Below are 19,633 nucleotides of genomic sequence, written 5' to 3' on the forward strand. Positions count from 1 at the left end.
GAATTAAATAAATAAGTGTAGTGCAGGTCTATGATGATTTTTAGTGCTACTATCATCTAGTTCTGATTGTGGTTATGTCTTGGTTAAGTCCTCAGTAGTCCTGCTTTTGAACTGTTGTAGTCCTGTTTTAATTCTGGATCAGTTCTGGGTCTGGTTGAATTGGGGTTTAGTCCCTGTGTCTTGATACAGCCCCGACTTCGTTCTGTCTTGCTGCTTAATTAAAAAACTAGTTTAAGGTGTCCTGCATGTGTGATATATATATTTCCCTATATGAAGTCATTCTTTTTTGAACAAAACTCAAAACAGAGCCTATTAATCTTTCAGTCATTTCTACACCCCCCCCCCCCCCCCCCCTCAAAAAAAAAAAAAAAAAAATCCCACATGCATACTACCCTTTAGGGCTAAGCCCCGGGTGTTTCAAATGTCTGGCTCCTCCTCTGTGCAGCAGATGCTGAAGTAACATGTGGCATATAATTTCATTACTCACACCTTGTTAATACCACGTTGGAGCCCTCAACAAGGTGCTGGAAACATTCCTGAGATTGTTGTCCATATCACATGATTGCATCACACAGTTAATGCAGATTTGTAGGTTTTGAATCTCTTGTTCCACCACATCTCAAAGATGTTGGACTTTGAAGGCGATATGAGTAAAGTGACTTTATCATCAGTTCAACAACACCAAGGCAGGCTGTGACATTTAAATAATATATGATAAATATCCTCCACATCATTACGCCACCATGACACCACTTATTGTATTTTAAATTGTGGGGGAAAACAAGCATGCAGTATGTATTTTTTATTTTTTTTTTGTGCTTTACAGAATCGAGACTAAATTAAAAAAACGGGATAACACTGCATATTTAAAAGAAAGCAGGCAATGAATGAAAAGTGCAAAACCTCACAATAAATTCTCAAAATTAAAAATGCCAAATGTGCACTGCAGAAAACGGTGTATTTTGGTTGTGTGTGTTGCTTTTGAAGGTTGCAGTTATTAAGTCGCGTGATTCTAATACCTGTGTTCACAGCCACCGTTCACGATTTCACTGTTGTGGGTGAAATCTAGCCACAGGTTATCTCGACATTTAATATTCCACGATTATTTTGGATTTTCAAACAAGAATTCAGGGTTGATGCACGCCGAGTACAGGTTTGCCGTCTCTGCGCACGCATGCGCGCTGCCGTGCGGCCGTGACTAGACATTCGGTCATAGGAGCTGTGGAGGGGGGCGCTCGAGCCACGTCGGTGAAAGAAATCAACGCTTGCAGGCAGATTACAAAGAGGGTGAGTAGGCTAATTGCGACAACTGCTGCATCTTCCTTCATCACCCGCAAATATCAGCTCGGGAGCGCAGAAATCCACCCAGGACTGCCAATCCTGTTGATGCGGGTAGGTCTGTCGCACAAGCACAGTCCGCCATTCCCCTTTTTTATATTTAACGAGACACCCTTTCATGCCAGAGTGAAAAGATTCTCAGCAGCACGGGCTCTTGTGCATAATTTACTGTATTTCCCCGTCTTCAGCTCAAGTTCAGTGGTAGACCCGGCAGCTGTAATTGCATATGCGCGCAACGGGTGATTTGGTGCAGCGCAGCTGGCGAGCAGAGAGTCTACATCTGATAGGCTGGACAAAAATTCACCCCTATCCCGCAAAGACTGTGCACCCTCATCATTTATTAGAAATGCAGCTGAAGTCATATGCAGACTTTATTGCCATGATTTTTTAATTGTCCAAACCAAAACCTTATTACTTCCTTCTCAGATAAGTAATTGGTGCATATTTCATTGCCCTCTTACTGAAATTTGTCATTTCTCTTCCTTCTCTCAGGTCCCTCCTGCTCATCCAGGAGCAGGAGATCCCAGGCGATCATGTCAACACCTGATCCCCCCATGGGAGGCACACCTCGCCCTGGTCCCTCCCCTGGTCCGGGTCCTTCTCCTGGGGCTATGCTTGGCCCCAGCCCCGGACCCTCCCCAGGCTCCTCTCACAGTATGATGGGCCCCAGCCCTGGTCCTCCCTCCTCTGGACACTCCCAGCCAGGGCCCTCTGGATATGGCCCGGACAGCATGCACCCTCTGCACAAAGTAAGGGCATTCAGGCAGCAGTCCCAGTGAGACGCTCTCAGCAGCTGCTCGTGTTGCCGTCCTTTAGGGAACCGCAGTTTGTCAGCAATTACTTTTTAAACCTCATTGCTACATATTTACAGTGACTCTTAAACAGAAAGGATTTAAACATTAATTTCACTTGCTTAAGAATGAAGTGTAGATGATGCACATGTACAGCAAAGCTTTCAAGCATTTTCATCTTCAGATTTCCATCTTCATTTAAATTTGATGTTTTCATCATGCTTAATTTTGCTCTTTGTAGTTATTAGATCTAAATATCAGTATAATGTTAATAGACACACATATTATCTAATATTTATTCACTAAATAAATGATTAACTACTAGCTAAGCTTGAAGGAGAATGTATCAGAAATATTTAACCTAAGAAAACCATTGATTTGTTCCACTAACTACGGGTACGTGATTTATTTCAGTGTTTTTTTCTAAACATTCACTGAGAGTTGAAAACTTGATATGCACTAAGTAGCACCTGTGCCTGTGAGCAATCAATGCTCCTCTTCCATATTTGACCCAAAAATCGAACATGTTTGACTTGACATTGGTTAACTGCTCTTACTCTGCTTACTTAAGTTTTGCCTTTGGTATTTGCTTTTTAACTCAGTGAAACTTCTGCAAATCCTCTGCAATGGCGACTTTTGACAAAACTGATAGTGTTTAACTTCAGTACTGTCTGATTCCTCCCACAGCCCATGGAGGGTTTGCACGAGAAAAGCTTGAGTGAGGAGAGCCGTTTAAGTCAGATGAAGGGACTGTCAGTGAGACAGGGCGGGCACAGTGGTATGGGCCCCCCACCCAGTCCTCTAGACCAACACTCACAAGGTAGGCATGTTACCTAAACCATTCTTAAGCAATTTGCTTAATTCCTACATTGCGTAAGACATGTGACGGCTTTTAAGCATGACTTAACGGCAGTGGTGTGACTATGTGTCCTGACTGGCTCAGAGGGGAGTGTCTCTGTTGTCACCAGCTGTAACATGAACCATGAAAACCGTTTCACTGTTTCATTATTGAAATACTGAATGATATACAACTGTCATGGCTCAGTCTGGCTCAGACAAAGACAGCCTGCTCTGTGCTGTAAGGATGGGATATAGACAGGCTTAACGTGGTGAATCACAGTTAACAATCTCCTGGAAATAATCATAACAATAATAATAATAATCCAGGATTTGATCAAATTTAGACAATAATTTATTGTTTGTTAGAGTTTGCCTCAGGTTTGGTACGATGATAAGTTTTGTGTTTTGTGCTTGGCTTGAAGACTGTAAGATTATTATCAAATTTTCCTTTGAGGACCCGTAGAGAGTGATTCTCTCTACCTGCCTGCCTTTTTCTCTGTGTATTCCAGGCTACCACTCTCCATTAGGTGGCTCTGATCACTCAAGTCCCATCCCTTCAAATGGTCCCCCCTCTGGGCCCCTTATGCCCTCATCATCTTCCTCCTCTTCCTCTGGTGGTCCTGGCTCTGCCTCTACACCATTAGATGGCTCCAGTGGAGATCAGCACATTTTGGGTCCTAATAACCGACCCGTCCCTCCAGGCAGTTCTGGACCAGGTCCAAGCCCTGGACCCAGTCTTGGCCCCAGTGTCCCTAGCCTTGGTCCTGGCCTTGATACCAGCGGCCCTGCGGGACCTGGAGGTCCTGGTGGTCCAACTCCCTTTAACCAGAACCAGCTTCACCAACTTAGAGCCCAGATCATGGCTTATAAGATGCTAGCCCGGGGACAGCCCCTCCCAGACCACCTTCAAATAGCTGTCCAAGGAAAGAGGCCAATGCCAGGGATGCAGCAGCCCATGCCTAGTCTGGCTCCCGGAGCTGGAGGAGGGCCAGGAGGTGGTCCAACAGGACCAGGGCCAGGGCCAATGGGCTCAGGCTACAGCCGAGGTCACGGTGAGCAAGCATGAGGAATGTCCGAAATAGCAGTACTGTTTCTTATAACCTGAGGGTGAATACATAGAAGACTAATTCACACCTCCACTTTAAGTCTTCCTCAGCGTTTCATAAATCTCCCACAGTATTGTTTCTAAAATTTTAACAAGGCCTTGTTATGGATATCAGCCGTATTCAATCTGCATTCTTTGATTTCTTAGGAATGATGGGTCCAAATATGCCTCCCCCCGGCCCATCAGGAACCCCAGTTGGGATGCAGGGTCAAAATACTAATGGACCTCCCAAGTCATGGCCCGAAGGTACGTGGTGCTGCTATAAGACCTTGTGAAAACTGACTGTCTCTTCACTAGGAGCATCTTTGTTGAAACCTAGTTAGGCTGTTAGCGTAAAAACGGCCGACTAAGTGCTGATAGAAGAGATGAACTATGCTGTCGTACAGTGTTAGTTCTGCTGTAATTCCTAATTTTCCTTTAGACGTTCATCATTTTGTGTAGACCACAGTGACTTTTCCTCACTACACTTTCCTCCAGGCCCCATGGTGAATGCAGCAGCCCCCTCCAACGCTCCACAAAAACTCATCCCCCCTCAGCCCACTGGCCGGCCATCTCCTGCTCCCCCTTCAGTTCCGCCGGCTGCCTCCCCGGTGATGCCCCCGCAGACCCAGTCTCCCGGCCAGCCTGCGCAGCCTACTCCCATGATGCCTTACCATGCCAAACAGAACCGCATTACACCCATTCAGAAACCCTGTGGCCTCGACCCCGTGGAGATACTGCAGGAGAGGGAGTACAGGTAACCAAGTCTTTTGGGGGATGCGCTATCCTCTGTCCCATTTATTTATCTGTTGAACAAAATAGCTAAATTGAGCTTTAGTTATCTGACTCTTAAGGGTTGTATATGTACCATAATCAGTACATATATTTAGAGATGGCCTACTTTACTTTGTGTTAAAACTTTTAAAGCATATAATATTTACCACAAGCTTTTTCTTGTATATTTTCTATCTTATGTTTATAATATAGTACAAAAAAATCAAAAGTACAAAACAATACATCATTTTTTTGCATCGACATTTGGGAAGCAAATCTTCTGTCAAACCCAGTTTTGCTGTTTTTTTCCACACCAGAATTGAATCATTTCTTCCTTTTCCACTTGCCTTTCCACCAAATTCCCACAAATTTGGCTCGGCTCTTTCTATGTAATCTTTCTGACCAGGAGACAAACAGATGGCAGTGATCACAAACCTCATGACTTTCAAACTTGTTTGCATAAGTCACACCAAAGTTAAAGCTAAAGTTCAAAGCCCATACATGCGTACTCGTGCCTGCACTAAGTTGCCTCTGCGTTGTGTAATATGTCATCAGTTCTTTTATTTAAATGATTGACAGCTCATTGGAGTAAGGACCTAGCATGTCATCTGTAAATCTTTTAAAGATGTCGGCACTCCACTGGCAAAGTTCTCGACTCCAACACCTCAAACACTTCACACAGTTGCAAAGTGATTTTGTTTTTGTCCTGGTTTCAATGCACCCCTCTCTCTGAAGGGAACTTTGGTTTTCTAGTTCTTATTTAGTTGTATGGCACAATGTTAGTGTTAGCATACTTCTACACACCTAGACTAAAGGCTGTTAATATCTCAGTAGTACCTTTTCTCTTCTGTGTGCTATGGTAGTTGTGGTTTTGATGTTTCATAATTCTCACCATCAGCTCCTGCACAAACAACATTTTTTTCTGGGATATAACTACTCGTTGTACCTGCTTCTTCAGGTTACAAGCTCGTATAACCCATCGCATTGCTGAGCTAGAGAATCTACCGGGTTCTCTGGCTGGTGATTTACGAACCAAAGCCACCATAGAGCTCAAAGCCCTGCGACTACTTAACTTCCAGAGACAGGTATGCACTACAGTCACATCCTCACCTCGAACCTTAACAGTAATGCATCGTTGGCAGTTATGGTGAATCAGAGACCATTACGGTTTGTGTGTGTGTTTTCAGTGTGGATGGTTCTGCTGGTGAGTTTACATTTTCTGTGTGTTTTCTATTGTGTCTCTCTCTCTCTAAAAGCTGCGTCAAGAGGTGGTGGTGTGTATGCGCCGTGACACAGCTCTAGAGACCGCCCTTGATGCCAAGGCCTACAAGCGAAGCAAGCGACAGTCTCTCCGCGAAGCCCGCATCACAGAGAAACTGGAGAAACAGCAGAAGATTGAACAAGAACGCAAACGTAGACAAAAACATCAGGTTGAGCCCAAACTTCGAGGTTAACTGTGATATTTTTTTAAAGTTTTGCTTCTCACTGATAATCTCTTTCTGTCCTTCATCCAATCTAAACAAAGGAGTACCTCAACAGCATCCTTCAGCACGCCAAAGACTTCAAGGAGTACCACCGTTCGATCACAGGCAAAATCCAGAAACTGACCAAAGCTGTGGCCACCTACCACGCCAACACCGAGCGGGAGCAGAAGAAGGAGAATGAGCGTATTGAGAAAGAGAGGATGAGGAGGCTCATGGTAAAAAGAAGAAACTATAATATCACTTAATGCCCATCACGAACGTAGCAGTACACAAATCCCTCCTACACATTGTACCATATTTTTTACCCAGGCTGAGGATGAGGAGGGCTACCGCAAACTCATCGACCAGAAGAAGGATAAGCGCTTGGCCTACCTGCTGCAGCAGACCGACGAGTACGTTGCAAACCTCACAGAGCTGGTCCGAGCTCACAAAGCTGCACAGGCCCTCAAGGAGAAGAAAAAGAAGAAAAAGAAAAAGAAGAAGGTACATCGACAAACACAGACACTCCACTGTAAAGTCTGCGTAACACTGATTTTTGTTTCTGATTATGTTCTGTCACGTATAACCTGATTACTTATTTTTCCCTTATGTTGCAGGTGGAGAATGCAGAGGGTCAGACTCCTGCTATGGGTCCTGATGGAGAGGTGAGCAAATGCAGAAGCCTTAATGAAGACTGTAGAGATAAAGACATGGTACAGGAGTAGAAGCTGCAGTTTTAAGTCACTGTTCACTGCGGGGAATCATTTCTTCAGCTCGATTCTCATCAGGCACAAACGGCGCTGACATCACATGACATGGTAACCCGCAACAGGAGACCAAACAAAAGCCTTTTGCTACTCGGAAAACAAGCAAAATATCACCCGCTATTTGACTGAGCACAATGATAAACACCTGGACTTTATCACAACAAGAAAGCAAAGTGGTTTCGCTGTAAAAAATATTTATAGAGCACGTGTTGTACTGAATTACAAATAATTGGGAATTTGCTTGATACTGTGAACTTGTTTGTTTGATCAAATAGCTGCAGCGCCAGTGATTAACCATCTGAATCTCTGTCGGCATTTAAAGTCTTAAACAAACCCTCTCTACTCCTGCAGCCTCTAGATGAGACGAGTCAGATGAGTGACCTGCCGGTGAAGGTCATCCACGTGGACAGTGGGAATATCCTGACAGGGGTGGACGCTCCCAAAGCTGGACAGCTGGAAACTTGGCTGGAGATGAACCCTGGGTGAGTCTGGATGCAAAGAGGAAGGAACTTGTGCAAATGTTTATAGAAAAGACATATAAATGTTTTAATGCAATTGCCCAGAGAGATGATGTTTACAGGTTATTAATTTTTCTGCACGTCTTATACTGAACACAGTCTCTTAGGTAGATCTTAACACAAACATTCAGGATCAAGGATAGAGGGATCATTCTTTGATGTTTGAGGGTATGGTGATATCACACAGCCTGTTGGGTGTAATTCATTTCAAATTCATTAAAACTGTAATTACATTACACTTGCAATTATGTCGTTACATTACAAAGGTTCTTCAGTTGACTCCACACTTTTCATAGAAAAAAAACATCAAACTAGCCTGTCTTTTGTTCTTTTCTTTTGTTAACTGATTTCAGTTCATATGCAGTGATCTACAGCTTTTGAGGAGTATAGATATGCGTATTACTTTTATTTTTAATGCACCAAAGGACAAAAAAATCTGGTGAAAAGCTATGTCTAGGACAGACAAAACACACAGCACAGACAACACTTTTAGTTAAGGGGTGGAAGAGCGGCGTGTTATCTCGTGGCAACAAGGTCCTGGGTTTGAATTCGCTGGCTGGAGCCTTCCTGTCTAGAGTTTGCATGTTCTCCCTGTTGGTGCTTTCTGGGTGCTCCGGCTTCTTCCACAGTCCAAAGACATGCACGTTAGTTTTACTGGTGGTTCTAAATTGGCCTTAGGTGTTAATTTGAGTATAAATAGTTGTCTGTCTCAGTATATGTCTGTGAAGGTTCTCAGTCATCCAGGTCATCGTAATCAAAGGAGCTTGCAAAGAAAAGCGTCTGGACTTCTTTAAGTTGCTTGAAGACGTTTCACCTCTCATCCGAGAAGCTTCTTCAGTTCTAAGGTCAAATGGTGGAGAGTCCCAGATTTAAACCTAGTGGGAGTGACCCCCCACAGAGGGACAAAAGGACCCCCTGATGATCCTCTAATCACATGAGCCAAGGTGTGAAAATGGGTGTGGGTCCCAATCAGCCAGAGTTTCAGGTGAGCTCATTGTGAAACCTGGCCCCACCTTATCATGCGAATTCCTGAGGTCAGATGGCCCAGGATGTGAGTGGGTGTTAAAGCGTGTGGGAAGGGATCTCAAAACTGGATTATAGATGGCAGAGAGTTGGTGTCATAAACCACCGCCTCTGTTCAAAGATGGTCGCTCACAGTGGACATAGATGGCTTCTTTCACTCCTCTTTCAAACCATCTGTCCTCTCTGTCCAAAATGTGAACGTTGGCATCCTCGAAAGAGTGTCCTTTATCCTTAAGATGCAGATGGACTGCTGAGTCTTGTCCTGTGGAGGTGGCTCTTCTGTGTTGTGCCATGCGCTTGTGAAGTGGCTGTTTGGTCTCTCCAATGTAGAGGTCTGAGCATTCCTCGCTGCACTGTACAGCATACACCACATTGTTAAGTTTGTGTTTAGGAGTTTTGTCTTTCGGGTGAACCAGTTTCTGTCTGAGCGTGTTGCTGGGTCTGAAATGCTTGGAGAAGACTCTCCTGACACCATCTATAATCCAGTTTTGAGTTCCCTCCCCAGACCCACACCCATTTTCACACCTTAGCTCAGGCGATTAGAGGATCATCAGGGGGTCCTTTTGTCCCTCTGTGGGGGGTCACTCCCACTTGGTTTTAATCTGGGACTCTCCACCATTTGACCTTAGAACTGAAGAAGCTTCTCGGATGAGAGGTGAAACATCTTCAAGCAACTTAAAGAAGTCCAGACGCTTTTCTTTGCAAGCTCCTTTGACTCTGTCTCAGTATGTTAGCCCTGCGATAGACTGTCAGGCGATCTGTCCAATTGTTCAAAATTTCACACAACCACATACTAACTGTACAAGTGATTAGCATTTACTTAAAATGACACAGCTGAGCATAACGACACCCGCAGCACAGATAGAGATTGAGCTTTACGGATGATTAAATCATTTGGAGAAATTTAGTTTTTAACAAAATAGTCTCATATATACATTTCTGCCCCACTTATTCAAAATGTTCAAGAACAGCAACATCTTCTCTTTGTCATTATTTGTCATTCAGCGGTTTTGTCGTTCCCTGACAGCTACTTTCAGCGTTAAAGGACAATATCAAGGGACAAATTTTTTCAAAGTGTATTTATGTAAATTTGTCCAGATATGAGGTGGCTCCCCGCTCAGACAGTGAAGACAGCGAGGAGGAGGAAGAGGAGGAGGTTGGTTTAATTATTTTTTTATTTTTTTGTGAGATGTGTTTGAAGCCACTTCATATTCGTTCATCCAGTGGGAGTTAAAAGCAACTTTTAGTTCACATGCTGTCTCTCAGGAGGAAGAAGAGGAGCCTCAGCCTTCGGCAGCTCCAGTAGAGGACAAGATGAAGATTACAGACCCAGACAGTGAAGATGTGTCAGAGGTGGACGTCCGACACATCATTGAGTGAGTTCATGTAACGTTCATTTTTGTGCAACGTATGTGCTGTTTAAATACAGCGAATTCCACCAAATGTCATTAATTTTGTGACTGATTAAGACTTTACGTGTCATTTTACAGAAATGCTAAACAGGACGTGGACGATGAGTATAGCGGTGCAGCGTTTGCTCGAGGACTCCAGTCGTATTACTCTGTGGCTCACGCTGTCACAGAGAAGGTGGAGAAACAGTCCAGCTTGTTGATAAATGGGCAGCTTAAACAGTATCAGGTGAACACGCACAAGCACAAGCAAGTACACGAAGCACTGACAAATCCTGCAGTTCAGACATTTTACATCTTTAGCTGCACGCTGGTCAGGACTGGATATTGTTTATACTTCATCAGAATACTTTAATAATCCCAAAGGAAATTATGCACTTACTCTGCTTCTTCTTCTGGTTGTTGCCATATTAATTAAAGACATAGAGACATTAAAAGGCGAATTAATTTGAAGGTTGCCATAATTCAGTGGTTTTCAGGCTTTTTATTACAAAATGCAGTGGGGGAGATAATTATTTGATCCTCTGCTGAATTTGTAAGTTTGCTGACTTACAAAGAAACGCTCTTTCTTACAAAACAAGGTAGGATTTTCAAATTAATTTGAGGCGGAGGGGTAGTGGGCAGTGGGGATAGGTTAATTGATTAGTCTAAATTGCCCATAGGTGTGAATGTGGGAGTGAATGTGAGTGCGAATGGTTGTCTGTCTCTGTGTGTTAGCCCTGCGACAGACTGGCCACCTGTCCAGGGTGTACCCCGCCTCTCGCCCTATGATAGCTGGGATAGGGTCCAGCGCCCCCTGCAACCCTGAAAAGGATAAGTGGAAGCGAATGGATGGATGGAAGGGGTAGAATTTTTTAATATAGGCTTTTCTATTTTGCATCCGTCTATCTATTCTCTTTAGGGGGGCAGCTGTCATAGGGTCTATTGGGGGGGCTAACGTTTTCTATTTTATTCTTTCATAATTTCTTTTGACTATTTCCACTACTTATCTATTATTTTTGCCTTTTCTGTTATCCTTTCTCCTCAAATTTGTTCAGACCCAATTAATTCTTTCTTTAATTTATAGTAAATCTTATAGATTTGTTGAGCCGTCTGTCCAGCATGCACTCAAAAACTACTATAGGTGTACCCCCATAGATTCTTATACCATTGCCATCAATATTCTATTTGTTTCAATAAAATAAGTATTTCTTTAATGCCCACATTAATGTTTTCTTATTTTCTTGGGATGTTTTTTTTACGATTTTCTATGTGAGTGTCCTTTTTGGCAGATTCTTAAAAAGTAGGACTTTACATTGAAGTGGGACATCATAGGAAACAGAGTCTCTCAGATTTCAAAGCAGTAATAAATAACCCCCTCCTTTTTTTTTGACTTTCAGATTAAAGGTTTGGAGTGGCTGGTTTCTCTTTACAACAACAACCTGAATGGGATCCTGGCCGATGAGATGGGTCTGGGAAAAACCATCCAGACTATCGCTCTCATCACGTACCTCATGGAGCACAAACGGCTCAACGGACCCTACCTCATCATTGTACCTCTTTCGTGAGCTCGCACGCTTTTGCTATGACAGTGTTTCAGTCCTGCACAGCACTTAAATAAAGACGAATGTACCGGTAATAAATTGTTTAACTACACGTAAGCTGTCTCTCATTGACAGAACTCTTTCTAACTGGGTGTATGAGTTTGACAAATGGGCGCCATCAGTCGTTAAAGTGTCTTACAAGGTAACACAAAAATGGGCGTGCCTGTCTTTATCTTAAAATCTTCTAAAGAATTATTGAGATATTGAACCTTTTTTTTTAGGGGTCTCCTGCTGCTAGAAGAGCGTTTGTCCCTCAGCTGCGTAGTGGCAAGTTTAATGTTTTGCTCACCACTTATGAGTACATCATCAAGGACAAACAAGTACTGGCCAAGGTGAGTTTGACTGCACGGACAAACACGGACTCAAGGAAATGAGCGAACACATTGAGGCTGTGATGGCGTAGATTTTCCTTTACAGATTAAAAACATTTTGTTTCTTTTCATACCTTATTTATCATACTTCTGTTTTACTTAAGGTTTTTGTGTCTTTGGCTCCTTAAATCCCCCCAAATCCTCTAAAAGTTTTTGAGTCTGGCCAATCTGACCTCCCCCTGCATCTCAGTGCTCTCTCTCCTAGGTCCTGCAACACACTGACACGACCTGTAAACCACGTCTCCCACTGTCCTCTGTGACCATCATGCTGCTATGCACTCATGTAGTCATATAGGGTTCCTGACTGTGCTCACAGGTGGGTGTTGCGCTTCAGGCAAGGCTTTCCCATGTGATGGTTACAGGTACTAGCCTGGGACTGGGCCAACTTGAGTCATCAGGACAAAGTGGACAAAAAAAAATCCTCCTTTTACGCACTTTCAGTTATTGGTTTGATGTGGCTGGACAGGAGCAGTGATACAGGGTATTGGCACTGTGGTTTCGCCCACGTGATCCTCTTCTTTCCTTCAGATCCGTTGGAAGTACATGATTGTAGACGAAGGCCACCGCATGAAAAACCACCACTGTAAACTGACCCAGGTCCTGAACACCCATTACCTTGCTCCGCGGCGCGTCTTGCTGACGGGGACGCCGCTGCAGAACAAACTTCCTGAGCTGTGGGCGCTGCTCAATTTCCTCTTGCCCACTATCTTCAAGTGCTGCAGCACCTTCGAACAGTGGTTTAACGCCCCTTTCGCTATGACTGGAGAGAAGGTGTGCAGAAATATAGGAAGAGTTTTGAGGTTGCAGCAGGGGTCTGTTTTGCTAAATAAGAGTGTGAAATTTCTCTTTCTTCCGCTTCAGGTGGACCTTAATGAAGAGGAGACAATTCTGATTATTCGTCGTCTCCATAAAGTGCTACGCCCCTTCCTGTTACGGAGGTTGAAGAAGGAGGTGGAGGCACAGCTTCCAGAAAAGGCATGTTTCACACGCACTGTAAAGGCAACATCCCGTTTAAGCAGCTCTTGTTTTCTTTAGCATCATTTCTTGAGGAGACGTATAGAAAATGAAGGTTTTCTGTTCTGATGTTGTGCATTCATGCTTAATGGAAACACATGTTTTTCTCCTATCCCTCAGGTGGAGTATGTGATCAAGTGTGACATGTCTTCTCTTCAGAGAGTCCTCTACAGGCACATGCAGGCCAAGGGAGTCCTGCTCACTGATGGATCAGAGAAAGACAAGAAGGTGAAGGAACACATAATTTGAAGTATTGTATTGTATTATGTCTGTGAAGGTTCTCAGTCATCCAGGTCATCGTAGTCTAAGGAGCTTGGAAAGAAAGTCCAGACGCTTTTCTTTCCATGTTGGATTTTTTTTTTTGCATGTACTTCAAGTCCACGCCGCACACTTCCCAGTTATTAGCAGTAAAAACATTTTTATCATATCACGGTCAATAGGGTAAAGGGGGCACGAAGACACTGATGAACACCATCATGCAGCTGAGGAAGATCTGCAATCACCCTTATATGTTTCAGCAAATAGAGGTAACACTGACGAGCCCGACACATAAATACTTTGTCTGTAGTTATTTGCCTGTGTTTCTCAGTCCTGCTCTTATCATCAGAGGTTCTCTTTGTTATTATAATAAAGAGAATTTCTGAGGATAAGAGCAGCCATTTCTGACTTCTGTTTGATGTGTCAGTGAGCTAACAGTCATCAAAATAAAGCCACCGTTGAACTGAAATGTTCGGTTGTACATTGTGTTTGTAGGAATCCTTCTCTGAACATTTAGGATTCTCTGGTGGGATAGTTCAGGGGTAAGTACTGCTTCCTCTTTAGGTCCTGATCTCAAACACACACAAACAAACTGCAGCCTTTGTAAAAAAAATATCCTCCTTTCGCTCCCTCAGTCCTGACCTGTATCGGGCATCGGGAAAGTTTGAGGTGCTGGATCGAATTCTGCCAAAGCTGAGAGCCACAAACCACAAAGTGCTGCTTTTCTGTCAGATGACCTCACTCATGACCATCATGGAGGACTACTTTGCCTACCGTAACTTCAAATACCTGCGTCTGGATGGTGAGACACTGATCTGTATGCGTATCAGTTCTTGTTGTCCCCTTTTTATTAGTTTCCCTTTGGTTTATCTTTTTTGTGAATTATTGCCTGCATTTCCTCTTATTTCCCACCTTCATACCTCTCAGGCACAACAAAGGCTGAGGATAGAGGAATGTTACTGAAGACATTCAATGACCCAGAGTCAGAGTACTTTATTTTTCTCCTGAGCACAAGGGCTGGAGGCCTCGGCCTCAATCTGCAGTCTGCCGACACTGTAGTTATTTTTGACTCCGACTGGAACCCACATCAGGTGTGATGCATATTTATATTGATTTTTTTTTAATCAAATCAGCATTCAAGCTCATATCAGCTTTGATTTGCCTTTTTTTTTTTGCACTTAGAGGCTGAAGATAAAAGTCCAGGGTCTGTCCTCAGAATACTGGGGAAGATATTTAGGTTTCAGTATTTAATATTGTAGTGTTCACAATTTATTGACAGTGAAAGCAGAAATGGCAAGGTTTGGGCTCCACAGCTTAACTTTCTTTATCTTTCTCTCCTACCCAGGACTTGCAGGCACAGGACAGAGCTCACCGCATTGGTCAGCAAAATGAGGTACGCGTGCTACGTCTCTGTACAGTCAACAGTGTCGAGGAGAAAATCCTGGCAGCGGCCAAATACAAACTAAATGTGGATCAAAAAGTTATTCAGGCCGGCATGTTCGACCAGAAGTCTTCCAGCCACGAGCGCAGGGCCTTTTTGCAGGCCATCCTGGAGCACGAGGAGCAAGACGAGGTCTGGGGTCAAGACGTGTGCCTACACATGAATGTGTGTGCGTGCATCGCCAACACACAATTTAAAGAGTGTGCTTTCCTCTGCTCTACCTGCCATTGTGTGTCTGCTGTATTCAGGAGGAGGATGAGGTGCCAGATGATGAGACGGTCAACCAGATGATTGCTAGGAGTGAAGAGGAGTTCGAGCTGTTCATGGTGAGTTTCTGTGTGTTTGAATGTGAGGTAAAGATTCAACCGCGCAATAATATTGTGTCCCCACATCTTTCCCTGTGTTTTCTTCTTCTTGCTTCCGTAGCGTATGGACCTGGACCGACGCCGCGAGGAGGCTCGTAACCCACGACGAAAACCACGGCTGATGGAGGAGGACGAGCTGCCCACGTGGATCATGAAGGACGATGCTGAGGTTGAGCGACTTACCTGTGAGGAAGAGGAGGAGAAAATGTTTGGCCGAGGTTCCCGACAACGGAAGGAAGTGGACTACAGCGATTCGCTGACTGAGAAGCAGTGGCTCAAGGTGCGCCTGAGACAAAGATTTCAGGATATAAATTGGCTTCTAAACTAACTGGCTTTCTGGAGGAAAAGGCAAATTTGTGTGTGTGTGTGTGGGGGGGGGGGGGTAATTTTAACACTTATATGCTAATCTCTCACTCTGTATCTTTCCCTGTTCAGGCGATAGAGGAAGGCACACTGGAGGAGATGGAGGAAGAGGTGCGGCACAAAAAGACGACCCGCAAGAGGAAGCGAGACCGTGACCTGGATCTCCCTGGTCCCTCCTCTTCCATAGGGGGACGTGGACGGGGGGATAAAGATGATGATGGGAAGAGGCAGAGGAAGAGGGGACGGCCACCTGTCGAAAAACTCTCACCAAATCCTCCCACCCTCACAAAGAAGATGAAGAAAATTGTGGACGCTGTCATCAAATACAAAGACAGGTAGCAGAAATTGTGATTGTGGAAAATCTGAAACTTTTTTTCAGTCATTTTAGTCTATTTAGAAAGAAAGTTCAACCTGCCAGGCTTTCTTTGTGTCATGAGAAAGGGGTAAAAACCCCAGATTGTAGCCCCCATGATGTCACAACGTGATTTCATGAATGCTGAGACTGAAGATTATGCCAAATGTATATAATGATAAGAGGATCTGATAGCAGTTGTTAGGTTTGGTCTTTAGGAAGACCGGGGTGGCAGTTTATATTTTGACTGGACTAAACACATTCACGTGTCTGGGGTGGCAAAAAACCCTGTAACACTTTTAATAAATAGCCAACAGCAAACTCGCTTTGAGAGCTATGATCAATTGGATTGATATTGCAGACATATTTCAGATATTTGGTCTCGTGATAATAATGTCATGTCCTGCAGCGCCAGTGGGCGTCAGCTGAGCGAGGTGTTCATCCAGCTGCCGTCTCGAAAAGAGCTGCCCGAGTACTACGAACTCATCCGCAAGCCGGTAGACTTCAGGAAGATCAAGGTAAGATTAAATAGTGTTATTTGTAACATGTTTTCATTCCTGCAGCAGAGCACATTAAAAAAAAAAACGTGTTTAAAGGTTAACAGACTCGCTTGGTGTGTTATTCTCTCGCTTACATACCCAATGTTTGTGCTGCGTCTTCAATGTTAGGAGAGGATTCGAAGTCATCGCTACCGCAGTCTGGGTGACCTGGAGAGAGACGTCATGCTGCTCTTCCAGAATGCTCAGACCTTCAACCTGGAGGGGTCGCTGGTGAGACAGATGTGCTGTATAGAAAAACACCTGCTGTTTTATTTGTTTTTTACTTGCACAAGACAAATCTGAATCAGAATTTGTGTTATTTAACTGGTACATATTAGTTCCTGTGGATGGATTACAGTTGAAAGTGAAGCCTGATTAAAGCTGACGAAAGCGAGCACTCTGAGGTCGCATTAAGGCATAAAAGACCTCATCGGAAAACTCATCATGCAGGGCAATGTATCAGACATTTAATTACTAGTTGCTGATAAATGATTAGTGTTTAAATGATGTGTTGAGGCTGAATGCTTTACCCTGCAGCCACATGATCATAATCAGCATCTGCCCGCTGTGTTTATGAGCAGATATACGAGGACTCCATCGTTCTACAGTCGGTATTCACCAGCTTGAGGCAGAAGATCGAGAAAGAGGAGGAAAGTGAGGGAGAGGAGAGTGAAGAAGAGGAGGAAGAGCAGGAGGAAGGATCAGAGTCCGAATGTGAGCATGCCTGTGCATGTCGTGCATAAAGAGGAGAAACTGTTCAGTTGTATTTGACTGTGTCCTAACTGATTTAGATTGAGTTTGTCCTTTTATGTCCTCTGGCAAACATCTCAAAATTCTCTGTATGATTACTCTGACAACATGTTCTTTCCATGTGTGTTGATTTCCAGCCCGTTCAGTGAAGGTGAAAATCCGTCTGAGCAGGAAGGATAAAGGTGGAGATCGAGGGAAGGGACGCAGCAGACGGACGGGACGCACCAGAGCAAAGCCGGTCGTCAGTGATGATGACTCTGAGGATGAGCAGGAAGAGGTAACTTTTTTGTCATTTTCCTTTAAACCTTGCAAGCATTTGTGTGGGGAATTTTTATGGGGTTGATAGTTTTTTGCTCAGTGCAGGTAGATGCACAAATATACACGTTTGGTTTTTTTGTTTCTTAGTTTGCAGGATATCTCAGGAAACCTGTAAAATGTGTGAAACTAGAAGTCTTTCCCAGTCAACTAAAACATATCTCTGTTTCCTTTTTTCAGGAGCGCTCCCCAAGTGCCACCGATGAGGAGGCCTGAACTGTACTGTGAATTAGGAGAGAAGGGTGTATAAATCAATCAACACTTCTAAATCAATCAACACTTCTAAAGTAATAAAACATGCCTCGGTCCACTCCATCCACCCTCAGTCAAATATGTTCGAGAGAAGTCGAAGAAGAGGAGTTTCTTTCTGTACATTTGCAAAGACATGTGATCATCAGATGGCTCCATATACCATAAAATATATGTTGCACAGGGAGTGTTGAGATATTTGTATACAGATATAATCTAATTACTGCTTCATTGGTGACAACTATGAAGAGAATAGCACACAAAAAACACAACAGCAAAAGATGCTGTGTCAGCAAACCATGAGGCGGTAACATAAAGGTGTATTCTGATAAGTTAAAAGCTGCTGCCCACTACACAGAGCAGGACGTGCATGTTTGTAATAAGCAAAGGTGGGAAAAGTTCCTTATTGTCATCTTTTTTTAAGTAAAATGTGTAATTATAATTAAAAACAGATCTCTTCTTTAATTTTAGTGTACCAATATTTAAGACCTATTTCAGTAATTATCTAGATATTATATGTGATAACAGTGTAGAGATAACATGCTAGGAGTCTTCATCAGCCTGTCTTCAGATAAATGCCCTGAAGCTTTGTGTGAGGCAAATTCTAGTCTAATGGAAACATGTACTGCAATGTCACTTTATTTTAAAAGTTCCACTGTTTGGCATTTATTTAAAGCTATATATAAACATTTAATGTATATTTGTGACCAGTATAGTATGACTCAGCGTACCTATTTTTACTAATTGGTTATAACATCAAGATATTCTATTGATTTAGAGCTACGTTTGACTATACTGCCATGTCACAGTTATTAACAAATACATGAATCCAGCTATGTAACCATTAAATGTTTGCATATGCTTATAAATGCCAAATATGGAGCTTCAAATGTTATCATCAAGACTATTACTATTAGACATTAAGTTTGATTTTTGGACAAACTGTCCTGATGTTTCACCTCTGCCTCACTTTGATGATGTTTTGTGACAACAGTCTCTGGACCTGCTGTGATTCCTGAGGTGTGTGTACATCTCATATTTCTGACTGTTTAGGTTGGAAAGCCAGCCAGCTGTGTACGCAGGGTGTTTCCAGACTTCTCAGAAGCTCTTTAGCAACACACCACAGTTATTTGTCTGAGGTTTGATGGAGCTGAGGCCCAGTCACTCTCCACTACTTTACAGAATAAAAACACCCTACTTTACCTTGCTGCTGCTGCTTACCTGTCACACTTCCAGTATAAGCACTTACAACTGTTGATTGTAGAATTCAAGAATCACAAGGTTGTAATACATGAGTACTGTAACTTGTTCTTCTGTTGTTGTGTGGTGACTTTAGGATTTCAGAACAGTTTCATCTATTTTGGCACTTTTTCTGCTTTTAATTTTTAAGACAAAGGACCAGAGGGACGTCAGCTCCTCTCTGTTTGTGAATGCCTCACGGCCGTATGGTGTTGGATATACTGTATAGAGTATTTTCAGATTATAATGTCAATGCATGTATGTACAGCTTGCAAATTCAGTACTGTACTTATCTCATTACAGTAGGTAACCAGAGTGAACCAAAGCATCGGTGTTTGCATCTGTGTTGTGTTGTTTCATTGTGGCTAAAACTTGGAACAAAACAATAAATTATTGACAGTGTGTGATGTAGTGCTGTGGTTAAACGAATCAAAATTAGTCCGTATGTTGGTAATTGATAGTTTGCGTCACTTTAACTAACATATAAGGGCTTGTTACATGGATTAGTTCAATTTGGTTTTATTTGCATAGCCCCATATAACATATATTAAAGGGGCTTAACAAGCATAAAAAAAAGAAAGCAGGATTAAGTGGTCTTTGCTCACTGGATAGCCCAGTTCTGTGTTCCTTGTAGTCTATGACTAACATTAAGGCATGTGTGGACTGTATTTTGTAAAGGTCAAAGTTCAGAACACTCGAGGCAAAATTCCCAAGTAAAACACGAGTTTTTAATGCCTGCTCGTCAGGCAATCAGCTATATTTATTATTTTTCTTACAACTTGAGCCC

General features: G+C 43.2%; 1 protein-coding gene across 2 annotated transcripts; it reads left to right on the forward strand.

The window, feature by feature from the left end:
* The first annotated feature begins 1,184 nt into the window (after positions 1–1,184).
* Positions 1,185–19,248, forward strand: smarca4b (SWI/SNF related BAF chromatin remodeling complex subunit ATPase 4b). Of its 2 annotated transcripts, none has more exons than XM_085277117.1 (34): positions 1,185–1,392; positions 1,831–2,087; positions 2,817–2,949; positions 3,479–4,021; positions 4,222–4,320; positions 4,552–4,810; positions 5,786–5,912; positions 6,084–6,257; positions 6,353–6,526; positions 6,621–6,794; positions 6,908–6,955; positions 7,409–7,539; positions 9,697–9,754; positions 9,865–9,974; positions 10,089–10,236; positions 11,387–11,550; positions 11,666–11,732; positions 11,812–11,922; positions 12,490–12,732; positions 12,823–12,936; positions 13,096–13,203; positions 13,416–13,502; positions 13,729–13,775; positions 13,869–14,035; positions 14,161–14,324; positions 14,579–14,839; positions 14,923–15,000; positions 15,101–15,319; positions 15,475–15,737; positions 16,164–16,272; positions 16,423–16,524; positions 16,875–17,007; positions 17,181–17,320; positions 17,539–19,248. In XM_085277117.1, exons 2-34 carry the CDS (start codon positions 1,872–1,874, stop codon positions 17,572–17,574), a joined length of 5,007 nt encoding a protein of 1,668 aa, XP_085133243.1. In that variant the 5' UTR covers positions 1,185–1,392; positions 1,831–1,871; the 3' UTR covers positions 17,575–19,248. The 2 variants fall into 2 exon arrangements, with proteins under 2 accessions (XP_085133243.1, XP_085133244.1); XM_085277118.1 differs by having other exon boundaries at positions 14,579–14,806.
* Positions 19,249–19,633: the final 385 nt, after the last annotated feature.

Source organism: Mchenga conophoros, linkage group LG6 (genome assembly GCF_057382185.1).
Source record: "Mchenga conophoros isolate Kocher_MC1m ecotype Shallow Benthic linkage group LG6, M_conophoros_male_GT1.1, whole genome shotgun sequence".
Classification (NCBI taxonomy): domain Eukaryota; kingdom Metazoa; phylum Chordata; class Actinopteri; order Cichliformes; family Cichlidae; genus Mchenga; species Mchenga conophoros.